Consider the following 19,217-nt stretch of genomic DNA (forward strand, 5'->3'; position numbering starts at 1 on the left):
AGCAACCATGTCTAGCACATGGGTATTTTTGTTCGGACGGGTAAAAATATATTTAGTACTGGCTAGAGAGTAAATATATTTAAAATAGTGGCTAAAAAATAAAGACAATCTCTAATTAGTGTCTATCTGTGCACTTCCCCAAGCCTGTGACGTTATTGATCTTTATGACAAAATCTGGCTCAGATCTTGCTGGACATTTCAGTTATAACAAGTCGCTGGCTCAGATCTTTATGACAAAATCTGGTTTTGATTTTTTTGATGAGATAAGGAGATTTGTTTGTACATTAGTTAACCAACTTGTTTTCCTCGTAAAAAATATTTTTTCTTTCAATTGAAATGTCTTATCTTTTTAATCCATACCACAAACGTAAAATTTACTCTCCTCTAAGTGAAAAACTTTACGAATAGTTATTATACTACAAGTACGTGTATTATAGAATCCAAACGTATACACATAATATAAATTTTTGTGTTGAATCAAGCTACGATCATTTTGGGATAGGCAGCACAATACTTTACCCTACCCTCATAAGGTTTCTTATATTTTGCAACTCTTCTCTTAATATCTCCAATCAATTCAACTCAAGACAATTTGATGCTCCAAACTGTATTTAATAATTCCGCCATTGTTCGTATGGCCCTCAGCTTTTGTAAAAATTGGAAGGTTTCCACTTTAGTCCATAAATTAGAGGGAGGTTATCAATATATTTTTATCAGATAAGTCTTGGTCACAGAGCTGTTCGATATCTATATTGTTTGTAGGTTGAAAAAAGTCAAGGCGTCTGCAAATTAACATGCAATAATTTCAAGTATGAGTACATATAAGTAACTGTATATTCAGTACAACTAATGAACCTTATCTCTAATAATGAGCTAGTTCAATCAATTTTGGACAGGTCAAAACAAGTCAAATCAACAAATGGATCGTGATCCAACTTGGCCATTTTGCTTAGCTCAAGGTGAGTCACAATCAAATTTGGACGGGTCAAAACAATTCAAATCAACAAATGGATAACGACCCAACTTGTTCATTTTGTTTAGCTCAACCTGGGTCAAATTAGTGTTTTAAAAGGCGTTTTCGGGGCGAGCCCTAGGGCGAGGCGCACCAAAAATGCCCCGAGGCGATGGTGTGGGGCGAAAGTTTTAAGAGGCGTACGCCCGGACGTTTGAGGTGTGTTTTTTAGTGAGACGTAAGCCCCAGAGACTTTTTCAAATTAAAACAAAATTTGTTGAATAAGTCCTTCATATAATACCCAAATTTTCAAAAGTCAGCTTGGTAATTACTCAAAAGTTTTAAAAAGGAACTGAAATGTATTAAATTTAAAAGTCAAGACATTTTTTATTGATTGAATTCCTAATTCATGGTCTTTCCCAATTATTTATCTTGTAAGCTAGTTTGCTAATATCTCTCAAAAGCAACGAATATTTAATTTTTTTTACAAATTAAATACAAAGAGAACTCTATTATCCTTTATAGTAGCAGGTTCAAAGTTCAAATTGTAGGTTAGTCATCCTTTTTGTTCCTCCATGTAGAAAATTTTATTCTTTTCGACTCAAGTTATTTATGCTTGTAAGTAGCGTATAATAGATTGTTTTAACTAATTTTTGTGGGGATGGAGCACATCTATCTCTCTCTCTCTCTCTCTCTCTCTCTCTCTATATATATATATATATATATATATATATATATATATATATATATATATATATATATATATATATATTATCAAACACGAGGGGACTACGGGAAAAGGAAAGGAGGTGCATGGATTAAGCGAAATTGAGACAAACAAAAAAATAAAAAGGGTTTAAAATGTAATTACAGCATTAGCTTCCGCCATCTTTGTTTCAATAAATCAAAAACCTTACCGCTGCTATGGCCACAACAGCACAAAGAAACCTCTCAATTTTCTACACTAGAAGACACTTCACCGTCGTCGGAGCCAAAGTCGCCGGAACGAGGTCTCCGGCAGCATCGAAGATTGGAAACTTACTCGTCGTCGCTTCAATTACAAAAGCTTTGACAGCACCAGGAGGAACACGTAACCTAGAAAAATACAACGATTCAATTCCCCTATCAGAAACCCTAGTCCTCCAAATCCTCCGCCGCAACAATTTAGATGCCGCCACTAAACTCGACTTCTTCAAATGGTGCTCTCTCAGGCCCAATTTCAAACACTCCACCGAAACTTACTCTCAAATGTTCAGATCCATTTGCTATTATTATTTTCACAATCACCGGGAAGATATTTTCGTTCTACTCAACTCCATGAAGCATGATGGAGTGTCGCTTAATTCGGCCACATTTAAGTTGTTGCTCGACTCGTTTACTCGAGCTGGTAATTTCAATTCTGCGCTTGAGCTTTTGGAATTCATGGAGAGTAATCTGAAAAATTCTAATAATAATTGTTTAAGTCCTGATGTGTATAATTCTGTACTTATTGCACTTGTAAAAAAAAATCAAGTTAATTTAGCTTTGTCAATTTTCCTTAAATTGTTGGAAACTTATGATGGGAATGGTAATAGCATTGGGATTAGCGATGCTGTTGCATGTAATGTGTTTCTTGTTGGTCTTAAGAGGGCTAATATGAGGGATGAATTTAAACAAGTTTTTGATAAGCTTAGAGGAAAGAAGAATATTTTTCCGTTGGATAGATGGGGATATAATATATGCATTCACGCATTCGGGTGTTGGGGGGATTTGTCTAGTTGCTTGAGTCTTTTTAAAGAAATGAAGGAAAGGGGAAGTTGGTTTAGTCCCGACTTGTGCACTTATAATAGCTTGATTCATGTGCTTTGCTTGCTCGGGAAGGTTAAGGATGCTCTTGTTGTGTGGGAGGAATTGAAGGGATCTTCGGGTTTGGAACCTGATGTTTATACTTATCGAATTGTTATACAAGGTTGCTCTAAGGCTTACCTGATAAATGATGCGATAAAAGTGTTCAGTGAGATGCAGTATAACGGTATACGTCCGGATACTATTGTTTATAACTCCCTCTTAGATGGATTGCTCAAGGCGAGAAAATTGACAGATGCGTGCAATTTGTTTCAGAAAATGATTGAAGATGATGGTGTTCGAGCCAGTTGTTGGACCTATAATATTCTTATTGATGGCTTGTTTAAGAATGGGAGGGCTTTGGCTGCTTATACCCTATTCTGTGATTTGAAGAAGAAAAGTAATAATTTTGTGGATGGGGTTACTTATAGCATTGTCATTTTGCATCTTTGTCAGGAAGGTAGGCTTGATGAAGCACTGAAGTTGGTGGAAGAGATGGAAGCTAGAGGGTTTACTGTTGATTTGGTTACCATTACTTCTCTTTTGATTGCAATTTACCGGGAGGGGCATTGGGACTATACAGAGAGGCTTGTGAAACACGTTAGGGAGAACAATTTAGTTCCAATTATTCTCAGGTGGAAAGACAGTATGGAAGCTACAATGAAAGCTCCACAGAGCAGAGAAAAGGATTTTACACCCATTTTTCCATCAAATGGGAACTTTGGTGATATTCTAAGCCTAGAAGATTTAACAGTCCCTGCGACTGATACTGCCCTTGGGGCAGAGGATGAGAGGGATCCGTGGTCATCATCACCATATATGGACATGCTGGCTAGTAAAGCGAGCTCCCAAAGTCATGCTACAAGAACATTCTCTCTTACCAGAGCAAAACGAGTAGACACTAAAGGTGCAGATTCTTTTGATATTGGCATGGTGAATACCTTCTTATCAATATTTTTGGCCAAAGGAAAATTGAGCATGGCCTGTAAGTTATTTGAAATTTTCACCGGCATGGGTGCTGACCCTGTTAGTTATACTTACAACTCTATGATGGGTTCATTTGTCAAGAAGGGATATTTCGACCAGGCCTTGGGTGTTTTACAGGAAATGGGCGAGAAGGTTTGCCCTGCTGATGTAGCAACTTACAATGTGATAATCCAGGGGTTGGGAAAGATGGGAAGGGCTGATCTTGCTGGTGCAGTGCTCGACAAGCTGATGAAACAGGGGGGTTACCTTGACATTGTAATGTATAACACCTTGATAAATGCGCTCGGGAAGGCTGGAAGAATTGAGGAAGTAAACAAGCTTTTCCGGCAGATGAAAGATAGTGGAATCAATCCAGATGTTGTCACTTACAATACACTAATTGAAGTTCATGCCAAGGCAGGTCAGCTTAAGCAAGCTTACAAGTTTTTAAGGATGATGTTGGAAGCAGGGTGTGCCCCCAATCACGTCACTGACACAACTTTGGACTTTCTGGAGAAGGAGATTGAAAAACTGAGATACCAGAAGGCGTCCATTAAACGCCCCAATGTTGATAACTCGTTATGAGAAGAACTTTCAGGTTTAGAGGAGTGAGTTCAGGTATGATGTTCTTCCATAAACTAGTGAATTCAGCATTTGCATAGCATGCAACATTGTTTAAACAGTTGTTCTTCTGGTCTAAAGTGGGAAATTGTTTTTTTTAAAGTAATGGTGGGCAATTCATATGGCTGGTATTCAGAATAGAGTTGGTTGTTTTTCATGAATGCAAAAGCAGGTAAATTTTCTACAAACAGCAATCCAGGAACTACTTTGATTTTCTTTTAATGCATAGTCTGAAGATTTGAAGTTTGAATCGCTGTTTGGCAATGATCTTGTTTTATGTTTTATCTATGGCTTCCCTAAGCAAACATGTTTCTGATACATCTGGCCTTTTCCGAAGAAATTGAGTATTTGTATGCTCATTGGTAACGCATTCTGACTTTTTAACACTTGAGTTTATATTTTGAAGTTGAATTCGAATTATGTTGGTGGTCAGATTTGATTACCTTATTTGGCATAGGGCTGAAGTTTATATCTACTTAGAGGATAGATAATTCATTTGGTTAAATAATTCGTTATAACCAGTGTTCTGATTTTTTGAGAATGCAATGTGATTGGTTAGAGCTCAAAATCTGGATTTGGCTAGGGCTTTTCCGATCCACTTAGTCTATCCTACCCGTCATGCAGAGTTCAGATCAACTGAGAAATTTATGAAGACCGGAAGCTATAGCATACAGAACTATAAGAACTATAATCACAAGATTAGGAAAATAAAAATGAAAAATCAGTTTCCATACAAATACCCTTTATTGATAGATTCTTAAAAATCACATCTTCTATTATTGTTCTCTTTTAGTGACCTTGAAGGGCGCCAAATACAGCACTAGAGTTTTCAAGAGAGATGATTCTCGTTTTGCTTGGTTTGTTACATGACTTGCATAACTTGTTAACTCGGACAATATATGCCTGACATTGTCCTCATTCTGCATTTCCAAATTATGCTCTTACGTTCTCCAGGCTCCATGTCTTAAGTTTTTCATTTGAACAAATTCTTATATTTTAGGAGGCTCGGGAAGAAGTTGAATTCATAGAAATTGAATTGAGTGCCTAGAATTCATAGCAAAAGTGAGTGCAAAGGGTTGTCAAAACTCATAAATTATAGAAACAAAGAAGCAGAAGAAAACCATCTGACAGGAACTTGATGATGGCACAGAACTGAGCTCTCACAATGGCTATTTCTCATCTTAGTGGATTGCTTTGAAATGCTCCTCCTGGCCAATGAGCTGCTGACTGGCGAAATTGGAGATGTCAGGGGGAGAATAAGTTTGAAGATAAGAGAAAGCTAGAAGTTAATAGAACATATCACTGAAGCATGCATCTATTGGCAGCAAAGACATGTGGATTAACACCTCATATATTGTATTCTCCGATTCGTCTTCCTGAGCCGAAGGTCTATGGGAAACAGCCTTTCTACCCTCGGGGTAAGGGTAAGGTCTGCATACACACTATTCTCCCCAAATCCCACTAGTGTGATTTCACTTGGTTGTTGTTATTGTATATTTTATTTTCATACGAAGAATAAGAAGGTCAATACACCCCTCAATGAAGTGGGATGAAAATCATTGGAGACCAGGGTTCAATTCCCACCAAAGTCGCAAAAACCCTAAGTGTTCACTTCCTATTTGCCTGAGCCTCTTGGTGAACAGAGTTATATGGGATCTATGCTAGTGGGACTTTTGGAGATAACACTCTCTTACACTTCAGAAGTGTGTACGGCTCTTGTCGTAGAGATACGGAACTCAATGAAGAGGTGAATTGGAAGAAGGTTGAAGCAACCCAACGCAGACGCGCATCAGAATGCGAGGAAGTACAAAATATGGAGATATTAGCTAACTGAACACTGCCTGATATTAACTAGGTTGAATATCTTAATTTGATACACCATACAAAACATATGTATTTGAGTTGCTTTCTATTCTTTACCTAACTTTGGATTATATTTGTTCATTCTTTTCGAACATTTCCTTTTTGTATTTCTAGTTCTTGAACATTTCCTTTAGTACTCAAAATTTCATCAACATTCAACAGGCTCTCGAATTTGTTAATATTATTACTATTAATGTTTAATGTATATATTTTCCAAAAATATTTTCCCCTCATCAACCAAAAATCCAAATTCCAGAAAAATATTTATCTATTTTAAGGAAAAATGTTTTTCACAGAAAATGAGTTCCCTGATACCAATCACACTCTTAAACTAGACTGCTTTGACATTTTTGTTTGGAGCCTGGAGGTTTTAATGAAAAACACTCCGTCAATTTCACTGATTCTAGAAGGTTTTTAATGCGTTTCGCTTAATTATTTTCCGGGGAATTCTTAATTGGCTATTTCCGTAAGGTAGGGCTGTGCATAATTCGGTAAATTTACTGTACCGAAACCGAAAATTTTGGTATTTGGTATTCGTATGGTATTTGATAAGTTTTTTAAAAAAATGGTATTAGGCATGGTATTTGGTATTTTAAAATGAAATACCGAAATATCGATACAGTACCGAAATATATATTATATACTCAATACACATATTATTAATTATAACATAAATATAAAAAATCTAAAATTTTACTTTCCTTTATTCTCTAAGTTTATCAATTAACTCTAATCAAGTAACAAGAAATTTCTAATGATCAAATTTATTCCTTTATGTATATTTTTTTCTCTGGGTTGATATTTGCAGATTTTGGACAAAATTTTTGTCAACAAACGATTTTTATTTTTGTACTTTTGAGTACTTTAATTAAGAATATTACAGTCTATGACTTTATGCACTAGGTAGTATTCAAATCGAATAAATCGAAGTTACCGAAAGAAGAAAAATCGAACTATACTGAATTTAATTAGGTACAATATTGGTATAATATTTTAAGAAACGGAATACTAAAAATACCGAACCGAAATATCTAAATACCGTATCGTACCGACCAACGAATACCCTGACATAACGAGATTGTTCCGCCTAAAAACAGTATAGAATCAAAAAGTCAAAGTTACAAAAGAATCATAGTACTCTTCTTAAAATTCTCTACCAATTAAACCTCTTTGATTATTATTTTTTTTGTGTGTGAAATTAAAGTGAATTGGCAATGGTGGAAGAACTAGGCCAGTCCTGCGGATTGAAAGATTATTCCAAATCCTACTAAAAAGTTATTATTCTCTCTTTCCTACTTTATGTGATACGATACTATCTAATTTTGGATGTAAATTAGGACAAAGAATCTTCAATTTTTTAAAAATAATATTTATATTTATAAAAAGTACATAAGCTACTATAAATCATAATAATTTAAAAAATTTAAAAGACATGATAAAATCGCAGTCAAACAAAAATGAAAAATTTTCAGAAATCACTATGTTTTAGTGATTATTAGCTTGCCATAGCTACTATTTACTAAATTACTTCCTATAGCTATGTTTTAACTTGTTATAGAGTGTATTCGATATATTTAAGCTAATGTATTCATGAATACAATAGGAAAAGTCGGCGAAAAAAAGGGAATTATAGCTAACGTATAGACTGTATTCATATGTATTCGCGAGTTGTATTCGTGAATACAAAACGAAATTTGCGAAAAAAAAAGGGATTCAGCTGTTTAAAAATGGTAAGTGAATCAATTAACGCGATAGACTCCTAATATAACTCAACAAACTCACTTATGATACACAAAATTTGTATTTTCAGTTATTGAAAAGATTATCAACCGAAAAACACTCCAAAAACAGAGCAATCTTCAGAGATTCAATCCATCTTTCTTTTTTTAGTGGTATCTTTACTAATAGATTTATATATTAAAATTATATAATTACATTGAATACAGTTAAATACATAAAAATACATTGCATACACGAAGTATAGCAGGTCATCTAAAGTGCAAAAACATATGAATACATATTCAAGATACATTTGAATACATATAAACATCTGAATACATAAATTATATTAATTAAAAAAATATATGAATACATTCTACAATACATTGAATACATACTGTTAAATATATACTGCTGGACAAACAGTAAAACAAAGTGGAGCTTTGAAATTATATAATTACATTGAATACAGTTAAATACAGTGAATATATTAAAAAAGTAGAAAAAAACTAAAGACAGTGAATACAATAAAATACATGGAATACAGCGAGATACATTGAAATACAATGAAAAAAAGGATAACAGACTCTTCAAATTCCTCAGCCCCAAACTCCGTCCCCAGTCCACCGATATCCAGGCCGCCACCATGTGGGGCGTCGCCGCTGGTACCGGCGCCCTCTAAGTCGTCCAGGTAGTGAATCTCTCATTTTTGCTTTGAAAATTTTGAGATCTGCACTTGTATTTCTCCATATCTTTGTTTCTCCTTTATCCTTTTTTTTTTTCAGATCTTTGTTTCTACTTACCATAACTCTTTGGAGCAAAAAAAGTTGAATGCAGCACAACAAGGAAGGGGGGAAGCGGTCGCCGGCACAGCCCCTGCTAGGGTTTCTAAAGCAGGGGAGAAAAAAATCGGGGGAAAAAGAGAAGAAAGAGGAAAGAGAAAGGAAGAGAGAAGTTTACTTCATATACGGTAATTTTGTGAGAGAAAAAAAATATGAGAGAAAAATAATACACAGCGTATTTAATGGCTTAAAGGTAGAAAGTGACCATAAATAGATATTTTGCTATAAAAATTAAAAGATAGCTATAGGAGATAATTTTTTTAAAGGGTATTTATTTATAATAAATAAGGTATCAACCTTTGCTATAGGAGGTAAAATTTCCAACAAAAATTCATTTGACTCTATGCATCACATAAAGTGAGACTGAGAAATTATTATATTGATATAAAACGGATTAATATGACTAACAACAGGACCTCAACATATGGTTCAATTGACAGTTTCAGGCTTTAAAAGTCTTCCATTTTTCTTCTTTACTTGTCCTTGGGCACGCGCATTGCACGCCTATTCCATATAATTAGTAAAAAATTATATCGTCTTGTACATGAATAGTAAAACGCTTTGAATCATAATTGTATTTATAAGAAAAAGATTGCGCTTAGAAATCATTTATAATAATAATCTAAATATTTAAGCTAAGAAAAACAAAAGGAGAAGATAAAATATTAGCTCAAAAAAATTATTTGACTTTTTAAGAATTGTAAATGTTAGCTCAAAAAAATTACTATAAGCTGAAGTTAAAGAGCTTAACTTTGTAAAGTGAAGAATTTAGATACATGGACCTTACTAAATTCTTTGATAATTCCCAAGTCAAGTTTAATGTTACAAAACTAACTTTTGTTATTAATATTGAAGGTATTATTAAAATAACTTTTAAGGGCATAAAAGTCCAATAATAGTATAGGGTTATTTTAGTCTTTCACATTCAACTTTTGATCTTCATGCTTATAATATAGTATGATATGATATGATATGATGATTAATATTCAGGACAAGATAATAGTATTTAATATTGCAATATTAGAACCTTATTATTTGCATGTTAATTTACAAGTTACCATAATTAAGCTGGTCAAAAAATTTAGCTAGCGTTTGGCCATAGATTCCTAAATTTATTCTGAAAAATCTAATTTGGGTGAAGTTTGGTTTGAGGATGAAAATATGTTTGGACATCTGTTTTGGGTGAATTTTGATTTGGAAAAACATGAAACATGACTTATACCCATAAGTTTTAAAAACTATCACAAATATCCAACAGTACCATTATCAATAACATTCATTATATTATCGCAAACCATAGTCATGAACATAAATAAATTTGATACAAAATTATCGTTTTTATAATGAACTACATAATACACTATCAGATGACCGTGAAGACGAAACAACATCATTATAAAATAATAAATGGTGGGCTTTTTTATAAAATATAAAAGTTTGGGACAATTTTTAAAAAATATAATAGTGATATTTTGGTCCAAAACCAGCTATGATTTGGGATTTGGTCAAAATGTAGATAAAATCTATGGCCAAACATATATTTACCAAATAAAAACTAAATTTATTTTGACAAAATGTATGGCAAAGGTCTTTTAGAAAATCAAGCTGGGTGCAGGATCGCCGGCCAACCCCAATGGCAGGATCTGTGAAAGGATATACAATTCAAACGCAAAGCCTCTTCAAAAGTCACTGTTCTATTTACGATGTTTTTCATTATTTCAGCGTCAACTTTAAATAGAAAATTTGAAATTGAGAAATTAATTTTCGGAGTATTTCAAATGAAATACATGATTTTCCACCACAAGAAATTTATATCCAAATGCAATCAATATACTTAAAAATACTCTTTTCCAATTTAATTTCAAAAGAAAATGCAATTTTTTTAATTTTATCAACAATTTGCTTGTCTCATTCCCATTATCCCTGTTTCTACCACTGTAGGTTTACATTTTTAATCCCAACCTCGAATATAGAATTCAAAAGAATCAAGTTATCGCATTCTCTAGATAATTCAAATTGAAGCAATACTCTTATCTATTCTCTTTAAACGACTGTACATGAGCAAACGCTGCAAACCTAAAGAGAAACTTTGTCATTACCATTAATGTATATTTAGGTTCGTTTTGGTTTGGAGACAAGTTAGGCTGAAATTAGTTATACTAGTATTATTTCTTATTAACTGTTTAGTATGTTATTAATTCTAGGATTGTTTTATCCTATGATAATTTATCCTAGAATTATTACTCTAGATCGTGGCAAGTATAAGTTATTTTAATATTATTTTTAAAATTAGAATAACTTATCGCATGATTAGTAACCAAACACAGAATAAAACGATACTAAATTTTTATCCCGATGATTATTTTTGCTTATCTATCATACCAAACAGCCTCTTAGTGTTTATTATGGATAGGGATTAAATAGAATTAGACATAATAAAATAGGAATTTAAATATTTAGTACTTATTTTTTCAATTTCAAACCAAATATTATCCAAAAGAAGATAGAATGCTAAGGCAACGCCATGCAATGTTTTCGCAGGGAAAAACAACGCAATGACTTGGCCAACACGTTAGCCAAGTGGGGCCTACTCCTCAACCCCTCGATTTTTTTGGTGGGCCCACTCTTATTCTTCTTCTGACTACTCTTCACCAACGCCGCCGTTTCTCCACCGTTACTCGCCGGAATCACCGGCGGCGGAACACAACGGCGGCTCTGTCTTTTCTTGATTGCACTTAACTCCATTTCGGGATTGAACTTTACAGGCCCGAACATGAACATTCTTCTCCGAGATTTTTCTGACATGGAGGTTAGTGCAGTAATATTCACCTTCTGCACATTTTGTGAACTGTAAAACCGGGCCGAGTTGGCCCGTTTCTGGTTCATCGCCGTCGTAACGGGCCGATGAAATGAATTGGAACGAAATAATGGAGACAAATAAGTCTCATTCAATTGCTCTTCTAATTGCCTTTTGTCATTATTTTCATGGCTAATTTTTTTACCGCAGAAAATGATATCTGAAAATGTATAATTTTCAGAATCAGATTCAGTGAAAAATTCAAAAAAAATCTTGAGGAGAAGAGGAATTTTTGGGGCTCTCGTTTCCATCCTTCATTTGTAGGTCAGATAAAGAAATTGTTTCTAAATCTTCTTCTACTCTTCGTTTTTCAGCTTTGATATCCATAATCAAGAAGCTTTCAAGTTAAATACGATGTAAAAACAATTTTTGGTACAATAGAACGTAAAATATATATATATATATATATATATATACTTATATACTGTACTATGTTGTGAAGATGTGAAGATTTATGGGAAAATATATGTACAATCACAAAAGTGATGTCCTTTCATTTTTCTTATTGTTATTTTTATTTTTATGTTTATTTTATCCTTCCCTTGTTGATGTTACTTAATTAGATGGAACGGCTTCTAGATAGATAGGACTAGAATTGAAGAAATTAAGGGGTTGATTACATGGAGAATTAGAATTTTCATTGATATCAAAATATAAAAAATTAAACCCAAAAAAAAGTAAAAGGAAGTCAATATTTAGTATAAATACATAAAAAGGAATTTTTATCTAACTACTTAGTATAATTTTTCGGTAAACGGCTCTGCCACTAATCACATGCTAGTTATACAAAAATTATGAAATATTTTATACTTTATCCCGCATAAAATAATACATATATTCTAATTTCTAGCTTAACTTATTATGCTTAAAAAAAAAATTATACGACCAACCAAACACACTAGTATAAGTTAAGCAATAATTATTTATGATACTTATACGAGATTTTATGTTAGAAATTATTTTTTCAATATCACCAATCCAAGGAGGTTGGAAAATTGTAAAGAAAATAAGGTTACTAGAAGAAGACCGGAGGAGGTCAAATAGTAATGTGAAAGAAGGTGGGAATTGGGAGAGGAAGGTAAGAAGTGCTAAAACGTTATCTAGAAAAAGATATGATAGTATTAATTTCTAACGTCTAGAAGATAATGTGATATTATCTCGGAACAAGCCAAAGACATTGATCCATTTAATGTGTGGAAATGACATCAATTAACTAATTTACAATATATTTAAAGATTAGTCAATTCGCTCAAAGTTTAGAATATGACGTACTGAAATTTAAACGTCAAAGTTCAAACTTCAGGATATCGTGTTCGTTCGAAAATTATATCCAAAATTTAAATCTTATGTCTTGAATTTTAAATTAGTACTTAGTTCAGAAAAGGATACTTAGTCCTGAGTTTTAAATTAGCAGCTCAAAAATTTAGGACACTAAGTCCTGAATACCAAATTAGCAGCTCAAAAATTCACTATATAAAAATTTAAAATACTTAGTCTCGAAGTTTGAGTGAATAGTCTAATTTTTAAATACATTTTAAATTACATATATATTTTAAAAGGCTTAAAAGTGTCTAATGGTATACTTCGTCCATATAAAGTTGATGAAGCAGTTTTAATGGCAAGGTTAATTACGACTGTCTGAATTAACATATCTTGATTAATAAAAGTGTTAAACGGAGAGATATGACAAGGCCGTGGTTAACATGGAAAAAAATGAAACAAAATGATAAATAGTGGAATTCTCCAGATTATTAACAAAGGAGACAACTGCACAAAAATGGTAGAATTACAAACTACTCTCTTCGGCCCCAAAGATTAGTCAGTCTGACAAACTAAATTTGTTTTAGAAATTATTTTGATGTTTAAGCAAAACATCAAAATACAAGAGCGTCCGGAAAGCTAGAAATAACTTATTTTATTATTTTATGCGGGACAAATGAAATAAGAGTACAAATATTATCAATATATGGATTAAATTAACTAAAATGACAATAACGCCCCCATCATCTTCAAAACCAATTTATTTAGGGGTCGTTTGGTAGGATGCATTAGCTTTGTGTATTAGTAATACTTTGTTTGGTACACTTTTTGAACCTATGCATTAGTTATGCAAGCATTAGTTATACACCCTATTTGGTATTATCCTATGCATAACTAATGCATAAGAAACCATGGTATTAACAATGCAATAGGTTTTAATGCATGCATTAACTTAGTTAAAGACTAAAATGTACTTCGAAATTTATACTTGATTAAAATATGCTATTATATAATGCAAGTTTGAAATAATCCAAGAAAGTGAGAAATAAAATTATATCCCTAGTAAATAAATAAAGACTTAGCATATTTTCTATTTTATAAATAAATATTAAGTTCTATACTACAATATAGGTAGACAAATCAAATAATTTGTTTAAACCCTTTTCATATACAAACATTCCTCAACATATGTTTCTTTAAAAAAGATGTTGTGTGGACTGGTTATGAGAGTATTTTTGTAAACAAACAATTCTTTTAGAAATTGTGCAGTATTTTAGTACATCAAACCAAACAATGGATAAGAAATATGTCAGCATAACTAATACCAACATAACTAATACCAACATAACTAATGCAAGCATAACTAATATCAGCATTACTAATGCACCCTATTCAGCATTATTCTTATACACTCTACCAAACGACCCCTTAATACAACAAACCAAACATCCAACCACAAATAAGCCCTCCATTACTAATTTATGCATTACATTCCTTTCATTGCTTAATTTATCGTTGCATTACTTGTTTTGACATTATGCAATCTATGCATAACTAATCCGTGCCTAGTTTGCATGTGAACCAAACGGCCCCTAACTTCACATTAGTTTATTTGCACTTAAAGTGGATATTGGGGGAATTAGAAGTCGAAACAAGCATGAAGAGTATTGAAAGCATATGTTTGAGTTGCAGGAAAAGGTCCCAGGAGATTAAAGAGAAAAAAGTTAGATATCAAATTGCAATCAGTAACACTAGAAACAGCCCAAAGCTGCTGATACCATTTGCAAGCCAGTGAAAGCGTCAACTCTATTTGTTGCGTTTCTTAGCCTGCTTGCCCTGGCCCTTCTTAGGTGGTCCCTTTCCACGACGTTTCAGCATTTCAAGCTTGCTCAGTCGCTCTTGCTCTTGCCGTGCCATCACAAGAGGATCATCTTTCATTATATCGTGCGGGTACCATTGTGACACCTTTTCACCAATGAGCTTCTTGCGTAAAACCTTGTGAGATGATCTCTGCCCAGTTGGATTAAGCACATGACCAAATATCCTGGCCCTTGCCTCAGCCACCCCTTCAATGGCTGTAGCAGCTAGCACATTCTTCAGTCTGCCAAAGTTCATTTCTTGGTTCTGAAAGCAGTTCCAGACCCGGATTCACTGCACAAAGAAGAAGCAGTCTCAACAATGGTTCAGTGAGAATTCTAATGCAATTGCAAATACATCAGACTCCGTGTTCTTAGAAGCACAGCAAAGAGACAAGATCCCTAACGTTTGAAGTGAAAATCGAGAAATGAAGCACATAATAAACTGAAAATTAAGGAACCACGAAACATATACTATGAATTTAGCACTATAATAATCAAAATGCAACTAAAATAACTAATCTCATTATCTAATACTATATAATAAAGCCGAATTTTAATCTACTCAAAATAGAGACTCAATGAACCAACTAAACCTCCTTTGGATCGCTTAGCACATCGTTGCAAATAAAATAACTAATCTAATACTATATAATAAAGCCGAATTTCAATCAACTCCTCAAAATAGAGACTCAATGAACCAACTAATCCTCGTTTGGATCGCTAAGCACATCGTTGTTTGAAGTTCACACTTCTTTGAAGCACATGGCTTCATCCAAGAAGCACTACCCCCCGCTTCACATCGATATCTTTAAAGCAATGAAGAGATGACTTTTAATAACACTGATCAGGATCAACAAAAACCGGACTCCACCACCTGGAAAGGTCATTCAAATGGCCTCTTGTCGGTGAAATCTTGCTACAACACACTGTCACCTCAGAATAACAGTGGAGCTTGGCCACGGAAGAACATATGGCATAAAAATGCACCTCTGAAAACCTCGTGTTTCTCTTGGTTAGTGGGGCAAGGGAGGCCTGCCTCATCCAAAACAACCTTCAGCTAAGAGGCTTTCAGATTTGTAGCAGATGTCCTCTCAGTGAAAATCATTATAAAAAGAGATGCATATCACATATTTCTTCATTGCAAGATCACATATCACTCTGTAAAATTTATTTTTTGCTTTACTTGGCATCTTCTGGACAATGACAAACTCCATCAGAGAGCTCTTCACATGCTGGAACATGGACAGACTCAACAAATAAGTGTTACACAATTTGGAATACAGCTCCCCATGTTATTCGGTGGACTGTTTGGACAGAAACGAATAGCAGAATCTTTGAAGGCAACAAGAGAAACATTCTTAACCTTAAGTCTAGAACTTTTCCATAACCTGTTTTTCGGATCAAAATGTTCTTATGTACAGGACGTAGATGCCTTGTTAGAAGTAATCTAGGATCTGCACAACTTTGAACTATATGTTATTGCGCTATCTTAGTGTTGTTTACTCTCTAATAAAATTTCTTATTACTTGAAAAAAAAAATGAGTACATTACTTTAACAACTTTCATAAGAACTTCTACCTCATCCTTAAAACCCCTGATCACCAAAGGTGAGTTTTCTCTCCCTCTTTTTCTTTGGTACAGCTTTATAAAATGCTTAGCATCCATTGAAATGGATCAACAATAATAATTTCCACGAGGCCTTCTAGCTTCTTTTTCAAACTCAAGGGTGATGATATTGTCAACCCTAACAAGTATGAACACCGTTGTCACCTTTGCCGCAGAATTTTTCCTACCAATGCGCCTCCGCTACTGCATGTTTCAATTCATCTTTGAATCCATTTTCTCTACGTTCGCCCAGGGAAGAAAAGAGTTTAACGAACCAATTAGCTAGTACAGTTTTCCAGCTAACAATGATATCACAACATGATCATACTATTACTTTAGGCAGAGTTTGAGAATAACTTAAAATGACAGCAATTGCAATGAAACGTTGGTATTCTCGATGAGATGGTCTAAAAATAAGTATGCTACATGAAGCGCAATTGAAACTGAGTGTGGCCTAGTAATATGAAGGTACATCTTTTTCTTGGTCACATGAGATGTCATAATCACGGGCGGATTTTGTCCTTGCCAAAAACAATCATGGGTGGACTTTGTTTCGGACAATATTGATACTATGATATGTGTAGATTAAAAAGATGTGTATGTATAAACCATACTTATTCTGAACAGCCAAAATTTAAGAGTCGCCTCAGGTTACAACAACAACATACCCAGTGTAATCCCACCTAGTGGGGTCTGAGGAGGGTAGTGTGTACGCAGACCTTACCCCTATCCGTCTCAGGTTATAATTAATAAACCATAGGATTTTCCCCACCCTGTAAATTATAAGCGTAGGATTGAAAGATGGTGTTCTTAATCCCAAACAGAAGGGGGAAAAAAAGATTGAAAAAGGACGATGAAGAAAAAACATGGCTGCCGCCCCTATGTTTAAATTATGAAGGGCTCACTGTTATGCTAGTAGCAAATTAGAAGAGGGCGACCAGAATACGAGGTTCTTACCCTCATGTTTAGAGTGCGACGGACTCAAACAACATTTCAGGCTCGTTGCAGCGATAAGTTTCATAACTTATACAAATTCTATGTTCTTCGAAAAAAAATGTTAAATACAAACAATTGCAGATGTCAATAAGCAGTCCCAAGGGAAATATGAAAAATGAACTGAAACCAAAACAGCTGAAAAATTAAGACTTTAGAGTCTAAATATTAGCTAACAATTTATTTTAATGCAGAGAACTATAATGATAGAAAAATCTGAACATTCAGAACAAACACACACACACACACACACACACACACACACACACACACAAAAAAAAAAAAAACAGATAGAAAACAAACGGAAAAAAATTGGTACTGTCCGACCTAAATCATTTGCAGAAACAAATAATTAACATGCTGGCAGCAATACAGGTTGAAAAATGACTATTTTCTGATACCGTCCAAATTCAATTTTGCGTGAGGAAAAATGGAAATGGCAGGAAAAAGTAATTACACGGCTTCAAAACTAATAAATTGCCAGTAGGTAGAATCAAATGCACCATAAACTCAAATCCATAAGCACGCAGGCATACAACGCCATAACACCACCGGCAACCCCCCCCCCCCCCACACACACACACACAGAGGTGGAAAGGAACTGACCGGAGAAGCCGCCGACGGTGTTGGATGACGGAAGAGCGGCGACTGGGGTGAGCCTTGAGGGTTTCGTTCCAGCGGGTAGCGATGGGTTTGACGTTTGAGGGTTTATTGATCTGGAGTTTTTTCCCCAATTCTCTTTATTACTGCGTAATTTGTGTCAAAAATTCATAAACACTGAAGAAATTTTGTAGCAACTATGGGCCTTAACTTTTTAAAAAATAATTATTTATTTGAAGTTTATTTTCTTAATCTTTTTTAAATGAAAATTATTAATAATTTTCTTATAATGAATTTTTTAATTTATAATATAGCTTAGGTAAGATTTTATCGGTTTTAATTTTGAAAATTTTCTTTCCGCAACATAAGTTATTAACATTATTCTATAAGCAATATGGGCATTTGAAAAATAATTAAATCTTTTTATTTGATTGAATATATCAGTTAAACTGTTATCTTCTAATTGTACTATTTTAACACTTTTAATTCAGAGAATAAATTTAAATCAACAATATCAAACTGATTATTATACTTTAAGGAACATTCAAGATTAAGACAATATTTTTTTCAAATTTCCATCATCTAGCGATCTCTGTTTTTTTACTCTAAATAGAAAATCAAAAATAATTTCATATGCTTCGAATTCTTTAAATATATTTTGAAGTTGTAAAATAACCTCCTCTACTATGTATAAAAAAGTAATCAACTCTAAAATACTCTTCAAGAGATTGTGAGATTTCGTTATCAACATTCTCATTAAATTATTTTTTCTATATATCACACGTTTCTTATAAAATTAGGCTTCGATATTCATTTTAAATACAATTTTCTTGGCAGAAATCATAGCAATTGCAAACTCTTATTTTCTATATATGCTAAAGAAAGAAAAAGAAATCAAACATTTTTACTTCACTTTGACTTTTTAAAAACTTATATGTAGCCTATCACATGTTACAAATATGGAGCCTAAATCAATTGCTTTACTTGCTTTAAGGAAGGGGCGTCGCCCGTTAGGTGATTGCAAATAGCTAGTAAGCTTGAAGTGTCCTAAAACTTTACAAAATATTATAAACAAAAAAGATTTTTTTATAAAGAAAAGGACGAACAACGAATATAAAATGAAGAGAAAGTTAGGAAATTTGTTTTGAGAGAAGTATTTTGTGAATAAACAAATATTATTAAGGATAAACTAATAAAAACCTTGGTCAAACTAAAAGTGCTTATAGGTTGAAAATTATAAGTTAGAGGTGACCAAC

The 19,217-nt window shown here is 33.5% G+C and overlaps 2 protein-coding genes across 3 annotated transcripts; one reads left to right on the top strand and one right to left on the bottom strand.

The window, feature by feature from the left end:
• Window positions 1–1,833: 1,833 nt before the first annotated feature.
• Window positions 1,834–6,320, top strand: LOC107823019 (pentatricopeptide repeat-containing protein At4g01570). 2 transcript variants are annotated; one of them, XR_001656526.2, is made up of 3 exons: window positions 1,834–4,360; window positions 4,467–4,535; window positions 5,364–6,320. XR_001656526.2 is itself a non-coding variant. In XM_016649601.2 (2 exons), the coding sequence occupies exon 1, from the start codon at window positions 1,877–1,879 to the stop codon at window positions 4,325–4,327; it is 2,451 nt and encodes an 816-aa protein (XP_016505087.2). In that variant the 5' UTR covers window positions 1,834–1,876; the 3' UTR covers window positions 4,328–4,360; window positions 5,364–6,320. The 2 variants fall into 2 exon arrangements, 1 of the variants encoding a protein (XP_016505087.2); XM_016649601.2 differs by lacking the exon at window positions 4,467–4,535.
• An 8,230-nt stretch (window positions 6,321–14,550) lies between these two features.
• Window positions 14,551–18,108, bottom strand: LOC107823020 (small ribosomal subunit protein mS33). The gene is made up of 2 exons (XM_075228485.1): window positions 17,968–18,108; window positions 14,551–15,055 (listed from the first exon to the last, which is right to left on the bottom strand). Exon 2 carries the CDS (start codon window positions 15,017–15,019, stop codon window positions 14,711–14,713), a length of 309 nt encoding a protein of 102 aa, XP_075084586.1. The 5' UTR covers window positions 15,020–15,055; window positions 17,968–18,108; the 3' UTR covers window positions 14,551–14,710.
• Between the last annotated feature and the right edge of the window lie 1,109 nt (window positions 18,109–19,217).

This window comes from Nicotiana tabacum, chromosome 13 (assembly GCF_000715075.1).
Source record: "Nicotiana tabacum cultivar K326 chromosome 13, ASM71507v2, whole genome shotgun sequence".
NCBI classification, from domain to species: domain Eukaryota; kingdom Viridiplantae; phylum Streptophyta; class Magnoliopsida; order Solanales; family Solanaceae; genus Nicotiana; species Nicotiana tabacum.